The following is a 13,960-nucleotide window of genomic DNA, read 5'->3' on the forward strand; positions in this document are numbered from 1 at the left end:
ACTCTGTGCCCATAGATATTAAAAAAATCATTGCACAGAAAAGGAAATTAAGAAGAATTTGCAAATAACTAGATCACCGGAAGATAAAAGAAAATTTAACAGTGCATGCAGAGACCTGAAAAATTTAATAATAAATTATAAAAATGTTTCTTTTGAAAACTACTTACATAATCTTTCTGCAAGTAGTGAAACAAATTATTCTCTTTGGAAAGCAACCAAAAAATTGAAAAAACCAATTGTACCAATTCCTCCTTTAAGAAAAACAGACGGTTCATGGGCAAGAAGTCCAGAAGAAAAAACTAATGCATTCGCCGAACACCTGCGCCTCACTTTTCAGCCATTTTCACGTAAATGCAACTCTAATGATGAACAATTCATTTATGATTTTCTTCAGGATTCACCGTCGCTAGTGACTCATGATGTTAATCGTTTTACTGCGGCTGAAGTAATCCAAGAAATTGCAAAAGCAAATTCTAGAAAATCACCTGGACCAGACCGGATTTCTATTAAAATGCTTAAAGAACTTCCAAGAAAAGCTATTAGAATGCTCACAATAATATATAACTCTATACTGAGAATGAAAACTTTTCCGCAGTCTTGGAAAAGAGCTAAAATAATCCTTATAGTGAACCAGTAAAGACCCTTATCTATTATCTTCCTACCGGCCGATAAGTTTATTGTCTTGCATATCGAAAATATTTGAAAAGCTAATTCTTCAACGGATTAAAATAATCCTACAAGAACAAAGTTTTATTCCGAACCATCAATTTGGGTTTCGCGACAAACATTCAACAATGAGCAAGTTCACAGAATAATAAACGTAATAAACAATGCGCTGCATAATAAAGAGTACTGTTCTGCGGCTTTTTTGGATCTCAAGCAGGCGTTTGACAAAGTATGGCATACCGGATTAATGTATAAAGTTAAAAGATGTTTACCAGATTTTTTATTCCTATTAATAAAATCCTATTTACAAAATAGAAACTTTTTTGTCAGCATCGCCGATACGGACTCAAATATTACCGAAATTAATTCTGGAGTGCCTCAAGGGAGTGTCCTCGCCCCAACACTATTTTAATTTTTACAGCTGATTTTCCAACTTCAACTGACACGAGTTTAGCCACATTTGCTGATGATACGTGCATCATCGCCACAAACCAAGATCCGACTGCAGCTTCCAACAGCCTTCAGCACCATCTCAGCTTAGCTGAGAAATGGTTTTCGTTGTGGAGGATAGAAGTAAATAGCACAAAATCAGTCCATATAACTTTCACGCTTCGCACCCAAACTTGCCCAGCAGTTGTACTCAACGATGAAATTATTCCGTCCAAAGAATCAATAAAGTATCTCGGCATTCACTTAAAATTAGATAGGAAACTCAACTGGAAAGTACACATAAAGAACAAAAAACAACAAATAGATCTAATCTTCAAAAATTATTATTGGCTCTTAAACAGAAAATCAGAATTATCAACTTACAACAAATTACTTATATATAAGGCTGTGATCAAACCCGTGTGGACCTACGGATTACAACTCTGGGGTACTGCTAAAAAGAGCAATTTAAACATAATACAACGAGCACAAAACAAATTCCTGCGGCAAATATTAAACGCTCCTCACTACACGCCAACATGGATTCTCCACAAAGACACGGGTATACCTACAATTCAAGAACATATATCAATGTTTGCCTGTAATTATAAGAATAGAATTGACGCTCATCCAAACCAACTAGCATGCAACTTATACCAGGAAGGCCAGCCGACCAGGCTCAAAAGGAAAATACCTCGAGATTTATTATAGTTTATTTTTATATTTATATTTTTTTTTTCTCTATATTTGTCTTTAGTTTTTTCTTTTTTATATATTAACTATAGTAGATACACCACTGGGCGTATGTACTAATTTGTAAACAACCAATTGTAAACACTTGTCAGCATTCTCTGCTAAATATAATTATTTTTATAGATTGCAGAATAAAAATAAAATAAAAAAAAAAAATATAAACAAAAACAAAAATGAAATGATCAAAATGTAGAATATTACCATAACAACGCCAATATTTGATGACGGTAATCTACCATTACTTAACTTAACATAATGTTTTGAAAATAATTCACAATAACTAATATGTTTCAAATTAAGTTGCTCTTATCATGGGTACAACATTCAATATAATTAAAGTATTGAAATGTAAGCGAAATTTATCTTTTTCTAACTGCATTAGCTTTAAATCTCAAAACTATTCATTTTAGAATACATTCTCGTAATTGCGAAATTAAATTTTGGAACAAAATTTTGGCAAATAACGAACAACAGTAACCTCTAAATAAATAACATCGATTATATTTAAAATCTTATTCAATTCATGACTATTTTATGTATACTTGTTGACTCTACTATCATTTAGTACATTTTTTATTATGCAAACAATTTGTCACAATACTTATTTATAAGTCTTTAATATTAAAAATGAGGAATTTATGATGGCTACTTTTGTTTATATTTGTAATTCATTTTGTTTTAGAAATGGTTCAGGCTGACCCAACGTGCAGTCTCTGGCTGGACAAAAACATTGACAGCAGACGGGGATCTGATTTTTCCCGTTTGGACTTCGACACCAGTTCAATGTTTGAATCGAATGTCCAGTTGTCAAGTTCCTTGGATGTTATCGACTGGTCAAAAACTAAAATTCCAAAACGAACTAGTATCAACAGGTAAATTTGTTGGAAAGTATTATATATTTTTATAAAACCTAATTATTACAAGTTTAATTTTTTTTATTGTTACATTAATTTATACGAGTTTTGAAAGGCTAGTTAAGTTTTATGTCAATAGTATGTCATGGATAATAACAAAGTGATTTTTTTTCCATGTTTTTTTTTCCTGTCTATATAGAAAGACATTCAGTAATTAATTTGATAAATAACATTGGATTTTAAGAAGAAAACTCAGTGGTTTACCTTTTATTAATGTACTAAATTATGTCTGTTTGGTTTTGGTATTCAAGTAATTTTTTAACTGTATAATTTATTTCAGAGGTTGGCAACCTATAGTTTGAGTCACTGAATGTTTAGCAGTTTTAAGCATATGAATTTTATATAAACTATAATCGCCATCATAGTATAAATATTACAAGAAAATAAAAAATTGCATTATGCTCAAAATCATTATTCAATAAAATGATTAAGAAGTAACTAATTTTCTATTATAAGTAGGTAAATATGACATTTATTTCAATGCACAACCATTATTTGATTAAAATTTATTGACTTTTTTTAATAATTTTAAATTTCCAAAATTATTTTATAAATTATGAAATAAAATTTCCATTTTACAAATATAGAGAAACGGCTAGACATGTGTTCAAAAATATTCAAGTACTGACTTATTTTAAGTGGTGCTTTTTTTCCTCTATCTTCTATTTTCTCCCGCATTTTTTGCTTTCTCTTAAATATTTTCAAGAACAAGACATCTCAAAATCTATCCTTAACAAACAAATTTACTTAGTCAGAATGCTTTGCAAAGGGTAACGATTATCTTGAATAATTATGATTTTTATTTGTCTCACCATGGACTTTAAGCAGAACTTAAATTATGAAAATACATCCCAAGAAAAATAAAATACTCGGGTACAATGTAAAAAAATATTTTTGAAATCGAGGATTCTCGAGCCGGGGGCCTTCTTGGATCGGAAAACCATGGGCGAGCCCTCATTGGTAACATGAAATTAGTATATTTCATGTACTCAATCTGTGATGCTCATGTCTTCTGGCAAAAGTCATCAGTTTATTCAAAGCCACTTTTTGATTTCTTTTATATTAAATGCCAACTTCGACCAAGTTTTGGGTACTTCTTCCTCCTGGTTATTCTGTATCTCTATTGAATATATATTAACATAAATTGTTTTGTTTAATTGAGTGTTATACAAAACAAATATAAAATTATGTACCTTGCTATACAGGTTTCTCCATTTTTGGAATATGTATGTTTGAAAGAAATCGTAAAAGCGCTTTCTATCAAAATTTTATTTTGAGAGTACAAATCTGAAGCTGATTATGTATACGTATCGGAAAATATATGCAACTTGCCTTGGGGCAAAATGCTACTTACAACTAGTTTAAAAATATCAAAGAAAAATTTATTTAACCTCTTTGGGATGTTAATAATAATTGAATTAGCAGTAAAAGTTAAGTAAGCAAAATTTTATTGATAAAGTAGATATGGCATTCCAGAGATATCCTCAGACAGTTATTTTTATTTCCGTATAAGGTAATGTCAATTATAGCCTCTTAAACATATATATAGCTTGATAAGTGAAGTAGTTCCTATCTGCCACAATGTCGCAAAGTTGATAACATTATCATATGAATTTTATTACTAGGTGGATATCAAAATTAATTTGGATCATAGATTTTATCTCGTTTAATTATTCATAAGTTTAATTTAAATAATCTTTCTTGCAATCTCACTGCAAACCAGAAAACTTTATATCTATCATGTTTCTAATACATGTTGATATATCTAAATTGTTGAGATATAATGCACATGTTTACATGGAGTTTCAGTGGGTTGAGTAACTGAAAACGCTCAAAGATCACATTTTTTCAAAGAATTCAAATAGGTATTTAATATGCTGTTGTTTACGATGCTTATTTTTATAACTCTGGTAGAATGTAATCCAATCAATATTTTAATTTTATTCTTCAATATCTATATCGATTTTATTTAGAAGGCTATACTTTGTTCGTTCTTTCTAATTGAAGTATTGCAGCTATACCCCCAAAGGCTTTTCTTCTTTGGAAATATATTCGGGTCAACAGTTTCAACTGTAAACTGATATGAATACTGCTTGAACCCGGAACTTGAAATTTACATCATTTTAAGTAGTGTATTTTAATTCTAATAGAATTTATCACAGAATGATTCGTAGGATCTTAGGATTTTAATACAATACAAGATATCACACAAAAATCTGTAGACATAAATTATAATGTTATCGATTTTCATTAATTAAAAAAAAATTCAATTATATTAAAATTAGACATAAAAGACAATAAATTTATGGAGAACTATTAGATTAAAAAGAACTATCTAATATTGAATTATTTTATTACTAAACCTTCTGACAATTTTGTATAAATGTCTAAAAAGTTATCTATTTCAATATTCAATTCTAATAAATACTGATTTTTTGCATAATGTATATTTCAAGAAGTTTTATTGAAACTTATTTTTATATATGTAATTTATAAAAAATATGTTTATAAAAACTAAATATAATATTTATAATATTTTAGTCTGAAATGATTAATTTACGCACAAATATTTGTTGTTTTATAACATTTGAATAATTTTGTTAAACAAGTTTTTCGTAGGCACAAATTCAAACTTATGAACAATGAATTTTGGTTTTATTGTTCAGAAGCTAACTAAAATAAAACGTTTTTTCATGTAAATTGTTTCCCTTGTCGTTCATACAAAATCTGCCCGTGCATTCAGTTGGGTCCAAAATGTTGAAAAACACCTAAAGTGGCCAACTACAATAACTATTCATGTTGAACTTTTTTATCATCTGGTCTGGCACATCTATACCAAATTATGTAGATATTCAACATATAAGAGATTTAGGTAAACGCTTCTTTCTCGTATTACTATTGAGTTATCATTTTTGAATCTTACGACAAGCGCATTTTCCGGCTTACTTTTACAGACTTGTTAGAGTAATGAAACTTGATTTATACAATTTGCTTCAAAATCTGTAAAAACATTTATCAGTTTTAGCACAACGAACATTTCAAGTGGAATTAAACAATCTCTCTTTGCAATCTTTCCAAATAGGAAAAGCTATTTTTTATATATTTACTATTGACTACACACGGCAACTAGAACTATATGATGTGTAAATCTGTTTCTACTCTCCGAGGAAAACAACTGCTCATTAGTGCTCATATAACATATAGACCGGTATCAGACGACATAAGTTATTATAACAAAACTAGCTAGCTATACTACTAGCTAACTATATTCTAGAAATTAGTTTGATGATGGTATTATTATGTCAGTTTTACACCAAGTTTGAAAACGTCAATTTGATCGGCATAGATATACCTATAAACTAAAACTATAGTTTCAGTGTTGAATTATTATTGCTAAATTATGTTGATATAATCGTGGTGTATTTAAATTATAGTCTAATATTTCTGTGGATTTAATGGAACATGAGAAATTTGATATATGGACATTTTATTGTTCATTTTGAAATGACTAATGCATTGATCGGCAGACCGATATCTTGTTACATAAAAGCCGTGATTACAACAATTATGATACGAATTAAATTGTGTGACATGTATGAATAAAAACATCACTGGATTATAAATACTTATTTGCATCATTGCAATAGCATTGTTGATGCAATGTATAATTCTGCATAAAATGTTAGAGATAAAAATTGAACTCTTTTTACTTTTTTTGATAATTAGCTATAATAATTTAAACATTTTTGTTTAAACATATCTATGATTCTGACATAATATAGTTTAGAGCAAAATTTCCGGTTTACTCTTCTGGGATTTTGATGAAACTTCACATTATGATAGTTAGCGTATAGTACTAATAATTAGAATACGTTTTTGTAAAACTACATAATATTGATTGTTAATTATTAAATTAGTTTTAGTTTCATTATGTAAATACATTGAATTGTGGATTTATGAAGCAATATATTTTTGAAACTTTTTTCGCTCATTAATTTTGTTGATTTTTCATCCGTGCCATCTCATACTGACCTCAATACTTCTATTTTTGTATTTAAATTTGATACTATTTTGATCTAATCATAAAATATAGCTAAATAAACGTTTCGAAAATAATTTAAATCTAATGTCATTATAATATTTTTGCAGAGGGTCGCTGAGGAGCAAATCATTATGTATAATAAGACCAAAAGATTACACATTAATGGAAATTCGGAGGATAAGGGAAAGGTAATACGATATAGGTATTTATGCATAAATCATAAACAAATATATTAAAATACTTATTGATGTAATAGAATAAGGCATATGAACGAATTCAACAGCTTACTAGAATAATGTAAAAGTATTAGCAAAATTTCTTTGCAAATGAAAGTTTTGGGACTTTAAAATTTCTGCCTCGTTCGAAATACTTTGCCTTTTAATATTGCATATTATGATTTTATATTATAATAATTGAGTCTAATATTATTTAATTGCCAAATATTAAAAAATTATAAAACAGATTAAAGAATCAAAAAATTTTAAAATTAAAAAAAATCATATTTTAAAATTTTCATTATTTCAGAAAAATTCCTAAACTCATAACTACTCAAAATTCTAAAAAAAAAACAAATTGAAACTGGTGAAACTAGTGGTGGATGGCAACGTGCCTTAAGGCAAATTGTTGGAATTCTCGTGAGTGCAAAAAAATGATTAAATTTTTGGGATGGCAGGTCCAGTGGATTTAGACATCGAGTGAAAAAAGTAAAAGAAATGCCATTTGGCGGTCAAAAATGATCATTAGACATATACTCAACGAATTACATCAGATATTTTATGAAGATTTTAATAATAAATATAAGATTTCTTTACATTCTATGGGTTCCGTACCAATGTTTATCTGTTTTCTTATCTAGAAAAGCCAAGCAGCACGATTGCTTTGAAAAAAAGAATTTTCAAAAAAATGCAAATTTATCAAAATTCTTATTTTTTTTAAATTTTTTCGAAAATATCATTTTTCCAATTTTCAAGAAAATTTGAAACTTTTTTAAAAATTTTAATGTTTGATACGGAAAGTTCGAACAATTTGCCTTAAGGCACGATGCCATGCACCTCTTGTTTTATTCACCAATATACCATAAATTTGATTTAATTCATATTCCAAATTTAGATTACTTCGGACACAACCTCATCCAAAGCCCTCTGCTATTTACAACTTGGGCTCGAGACAACGTATTACTCTGGCAGTTTTAGCGCTGGTAGACTTCATCTCTTTCTGCTCCATGAGTGTTATGGCCCCATTTTTTCCCCAAGAAGCGGAAAGGAAAGGACTTACTCAGACGGAAACAGGACTCGTGTTCAGCTTTTATGCTTTGGTTATGTTTGCAGCTTCACCTCTTTTTGGAAAGTTGGTTAGTTCTTGTCACTTTCAAGAGTTTACAATAGAGCATGCTTGATATTAGACATGAGAATTTTGTTAAACATTTTAGACCTCAGTGATAAAATCAATATTTAAAATGTTTACAAAAAAAGCTTTTAATAGGCTTCCAGAAAGTTCGGTATGTTCTGGGAATAAAACAAAATATATTTTTTTCTTTCGCCAATTAACTTTGCCATTATCCCATTTTCAAAAAACGTTCTTTCTTTATATACTGAAATTTGAATCAGTACTTGTTTGACATTGTCATTTTTTTGCCAATCAAAATTTTTTGTAAGAATAAAGACAAGTATTATGCAAGTGGCTGTATAAAACCCAATCATTATCTTCAGATGTAATTTGGTTCAAAAAGAACCGGCAAAGATTGTGCATATGACAACTCGATCATTCAAATTTTTGTGACTTTTTTATGTGACACTCATCAAAACACTTTCATACAAATCCTACCTCCCGAATATGGTCAGAAATGGTTTGTAGAGCTAAACTAAGCCTTTTTCCGAACTCAGATATTCCCAGAAAATGATTATGCTCTTCTCTTAATAACATTGTCTATCAAATATGCTCATCCAGAACAGAAAGATCAAAATTTCCGATTTCAAATTTTTCATGCCATCTTTCGCATGTCCTATAAAAAACACTAAAAACAGTATATTCACCAAACGCTTTCAATAAATTATTGCATAATTCTGTAGAATTTTTTCTTTGTTAAAATTCATAGAAGACGTATTAAAACCATCTATAAACTGATTTATACATTTTTAAATGATAAAACAGAATGATGTACAAATTGAACACATCAAAATTTTAACAGAATATATGCACATAAAGTTATATGTACCAATTGCACCTAGCTGGTTGAAAAGTTTTTCAAAATCTTGCATATCAATATGATATTTGTGGTCTTTTTGTATTTTTATATCTAATGAATTTTTGAGGAAATGTAGATAAAATGTTGGAGTAACGACTAAATTCATTGGAGCACAAATAGATACTCATATATAATTGTCCAATTACGACAAAATATTTGGAAATGGAGAATAAAAAACAGAACTTACTGTTCTTATGATTAAGTTTTACTTTATAATACTCACCCCGATGCATATTATTGCATTGCATATTTCTAAACATAAGGATGAATCAGAAGTTAATAGCAGATACTTTAATTATGAGACCTAAAATAGTTATTAACTTCCCGTAGGGCAAGTTATAGTAATCGCAAAAAAATCGAAAATGAAATTTTTTATATATCTTTACGTTTCAAAGGTTTCTGAACATTTTGGCATACCTTAGAAAAAATGGATGTATGTGTGTGTGTGTGTGTGTGTGTGTGTATGTATGTATGTATGTGCGTGTGTGTATGTATGTGCGGATACAAATTTTTGTCGACGATTTCGGGAACACGGATCAACCGATTTGAATAATTCAAAAAACATTCGATCCGAATTGATAGGGAGACGTGCTGATTAGTTTTTGGCGAAGGCAGGTCTAGCCGTTCCGAAGATACGGGGCAAAAAGTACCGAAAACGGTAACTCAGTTTTTAAGAGAACGGAGCGTCCGATTTGAATAATTCAAAAAACATTTCACTTGTATTGACAAGATGAAGAATCGATAAAATTTTCATGAAGGTAGGTCTAGCGGTTTCGGAGATATGGAGGAAAAAGTAAAAAAATGAGCCATTTGGCGGTCAAAAATGATCATTAGACATATGCACATCAAATTATCAGATATTTTATAGAGATTTTAACAATAAGTATACATTTTGTTAACATTTCTATGGGTTCCGTACCAATGCTTATGCGTTAGACAGCGACGCGGCGCTTACGCGCTTTATATTTTGTCCCTATGCAGTTAAAGCAGTACGATTGCTTTGAAAAAAAGTTCAGATCTTCTACAATATGTCAAAATAAAGAAAAAAAAATTTTTTTCAAAAAAAAAAAAATTAAAAAAAAATGTTTTTTAAAAAAAAATTTTTTTTTTCAAAAAAAAGTTATTTTTTGTCCTATTTATAGTTTCTCAAAAATCTTATTCTTTCAAAGTAATTTTTTTTCAAAAATGTTAATTGTTTTTAAAAAAATTATAATTGTTTTTAAAAAAATTATAATTTTTGGTACGGGAAGTTCCAGCAATTTGCCTTAAGGCACGATGCCTTAATTGCCTTAAGACAGAATTCCACTTACATCTAGTTAGTGCTTATTTTTAAAAACTTTTGAAAGTATGTCAGGTTGAACATTTGAAAACTGATAAATATAATATGGCATGCATATACAATTCTCGGTAAATTCTTTAGATGCATCATCTTCAAATTTATTTAGCATTTGTACTCTTAGACGATTGTAGCAATCTGTGTATTTGTCCAAGAAATCATATCAATAATGCCAATTAAACGTGATACAATTATATTCATGTTTGCGTTTATAATAAATAATTAATATGATAATCTTTGAAATAAGTTAGTTTTAAACCAAATTGTCATCCAAGCTAATGATACTAGTATCGGTATATCTTTTAGTAAATTGCATCACTACTAATTTCTTACTCTCTTGATTTTTAACAAGAATTTATATTTCATGTCAAACCCTAAATTTGTCTATGATGAAATATATTCTTTTTGCCGGAATTTACCAAATATTTTAATGTAACTTATTTTTGCAGCTACCAAAAATTGGAGCAAGATTTCTGTTTCTATCCGGATTATTTATAGCAGGTGGTTGTAGTGTAGTTTTCGGGTAAGATGAATATATACATAATAAAAGAAAAACTCTTAATTAACTAAAAAAAATTATAACGCATTTTTTTGTTACAGCTTATTAGAATATGTGGAAGATCGTAAACTTTTCATGATTTTCTGCTTTTTTGTTCGTGGCTTGGAAGCTTTGGGAGCTAGTGCTTATTCAACAGCCAGTTATGTATACGTAGTTGCTTGCTTTCCTGATAATATAGGAACAGTGCTGGGTCTTTTAGAAACTTTTGTTGGACTTGGAATGTCTATGGGACCTGCGATTGGAGGCTTTCTGTACTCGGTATGCAATTAAAATATTAATAGTTTTATTGGAAACAAATACTTAAATGAAACAAAAATTGTGAATTTTGATAAAGGATACGAAGTCATCATAAACTAATTGTGTATGACATCGTGCTTTAAGGCAAATTGCTAGAACTTACCGTACTGTAATAGAATATTTTAAGAATATTAAATGATTTCAAATACATTAGTATAAATACTGTAACTGCCACATTTCATAGACAAAAAGAGTTTATAAATTGAACGACATTTATATATGTTTACATGAAAAGAATATAAGTAAAACTTAATCAACCGGGTGAAAATGAAGAACATTCTAATAATCTAATGTTTATAAGTATTATATAAAATGAATGACAAAGTTAAAATTATTTGTAATTAAGAAAAAAATAATTAAGAAGTGTACAAGTGAGCTTTAGAACTTTAGTTAGAATTAAAATCAAAATCCAAATTATTTTCGATATTCAAAAAAAAAATTGTTCTTTTTTTTTAATTTGGAAATAAAAAAAATTCCCGAAACAATCGTCTTTGCCAAAAACTAATTATCACTTCTTTGCCAAAAACTAATTACCACTTCCCTCCATCATTACGAATTGAATAATTTATGAATCATTTTTTGCACGCTTTGCTCTGTATCTCCGAAACGGCTGTCTTTGCCAAATCTAGACCTGTCTTTGCCAAAAACTAATCAGCACGTCTGCCTATTATTAGCAACCGAATGTTTTTGTAATTTCGCCTAAAAACGTGGCTGAAAAAATTTATTCATACATACATATAGTCATATACACACACATCAATTTTTTTCTAATAATAAGGTATGCAAAAATGTTCAGAAACCTACTTCACGTGAAGATATTCAAAAATATCAATTTTGATTTTTGGACGATTACAATAACTTACCCCTACGGAATGTTAAAAAAAATCAGAATATCCAAGTTTGCATGCAGTATGAATATTGTACAATCAAAACTAACTATTGATAAATTACTGCTTTAATAGTTATTTTTTGATTCATAAATCTTTTTAATTGATATGAAAATATTTCTTTAATTGTCTGATCTGTATTTTTTCAGATAGTTAGGAGGATTTGGTTTACCATTTTATGCTGTTGGCATTCTGACACTATTTGTAGTTCCTGTAACCATGTGCTTATTGCCGCATAATAACGGTGAGGAAACAAAATTTAATTATATTTCCAGATTTATATAACAAAAATATTCTTTCGTTTCAGCTAAAATTATCTGCTAAGTTGTAGTAATAATTTAAATGCCATCCGCAATTACCGAGTGATTTCAGTTTATTCTAAATATTTTACTATTAATACTAGCCCTTTCCACTCGCGAATTGCAAGATTTATATGGATTTTGCCGCCGGGGCGGCTGCATCCGAGTGAAAAGGGTCAAGTTAATTGGTTGAAATAATATTAATAAAATATTTCATTTAGCAATCTACCTCATCTTATTTAAATACTAATTAGCAGACAGATACTCGTAGCTTACTTATATAACATGCTTCAGATTCTCCGATTTGAGTCTCACAAATTTCAGTCTTTTCTTTATGCAAATTTCATCCTTTGGTGAGCCACTACATATTTCCTCCACCTCTTACCCTTTCAACTCAATACCTTTTTTTTGTCGTTTTTGGCAAATAGGTTCCGCATATGTGTAAAACTGCGAAATATATAATATGAATAATTACTAAATTTATAATCATTTTTAGATTTAGGTAAAACTAGTAAGCCTGGATCACTGCTATTATTAGCCTATTGCCCAGGAGTCCTGATGACTGGATTAGTTGTAATAGTTGCATCAAGCGCTTGGGGATTTCTAGATCCAACTTTAGAACCACATTTAAGGCAATTTTCACTTAGCGCTAAACAAGTTGGACTGATTTTCTTGCTTTTCTCATCGTTGTATGCCGTATCAAGCTCATTTTGGGGATGGCTGGCCGACAAGTAAATTATTATGTTACTACTTACTATTGCTAAATTATACTGAAATATAATTATACTGAAACATAAGATATGACATAGCTATTAAGTAATATTTTAGACAGCAATATATTCAAATACTAATAGATTATTTTTAAAGTCCCGTAGGGTAAGTTATAGCAATCGCAATAAAATTGAAAAATTTTATATATCTTTACGTTACAAAAATTTCTGAATATTTTGGCATACCTTAGAATAAATGGATGTTTGTGTGCGGATACAAATTTTTGTCGACGATTTCGGGAACACCGATTAACTGAGTTGAATAATTCAAAAAACATACGATTCTTATTGATAAGGAGATGTGCAGATTAGTTTTTGGCGAAGGCAGGTCTAGCCGTTCCAAAGACACAGGGCAAATAGTGCCAAAAACGGTAGCTCAGTTTTTAAGAGAACGGAGCGTCTGATTTTAATAATTCAAAAAACATTCTACTTGGTTGAATTTTTGGGAAGGCAGGTATAGCGGTTTCGGAGATCCAGTAAAGAAAAGAAAAAAAATGCTATTTTAAGATCAAAAATGATCGCACATCAAATTATCAGACATTTTATTCTGATATCTGATAGCAGAGATTTTAACAATAAGTATAAATTTTGCTTACATTTCTATGGGTTTTGTACCAATGTTTATTTGTCAGACGGCGACGCGGCGCTTACGCGCTTCAAAATTTCGTCTCTACGCAGTTAAAGCAGTACGATTGCTTTGAAAAAAAGTTTTTTTTTTTTTTAAATAAAAGCACGATGCCATGCGCCTCACTAATTCTAATTA

The 13,960-nt window shown here is 29.4% G+C and overlaps 1 protein-coding gene across 2 annotated transcripts in view; it reads left to right on the top strand.

The window, feature by feature from the left end:
* The window catches only part of LOC113370485 (MFS-type transporter SLC18B1-like), a 36,913-nt gene that overhangs the window by 16,996 nt on the left and 5,957 nt on the right, over positions 1–13,960 (top strand). For both annotated transcript variants that reach the window (XM_026611156.1, XM_026611155.1), the window contains exons 2-8: positions 2,531–2,720; positions 6,912–6,992; positions 7,915–8,155; positions 10,835–10,908; positions 10,986–11,202; positions 12,282–12,372; positions 12,924–13,158. In XM_026611156.1, coding sequence (XP_026466941.1) covers positions 2,533–2,720; positions 6,912–6,992; positions 7,915–8,155; positions 10,835–10,908; positions 10,986–11,202; positions 12,282–12,372; positions 12,924–13,158 — 1,127 coding nt within the window. In that variant the 5' untranslated portion in view covers positions 2,531–2,532. The remainder of the gene's footprint in view (positions 1–2,530; positions 2,721–6,911; positions 6,993–7,914; positions 8,156–10,834; positions 10,909–10,985; positions 11,203–12,281; positions 12,373–12,923; positions 13,159–13,960) is intronic.

Source organism: Ctenocephalides felis, unplaced genomic scaffold (genome assembly GCF_003426905.1).
Source record: "Ctenocephalides felis isolate EL2017-DRISC unplaced genomic scaffold, ASM342690v1 CF-g0.4_SCAFFOLD_01492, whole genome shotgun sequence".
NCBI lineage: Eukaryota > Metazoa > Arthropoda > Insecta > Siphonaptera > Pulicidae > Ctenocephalides > Ctenocephalides felis.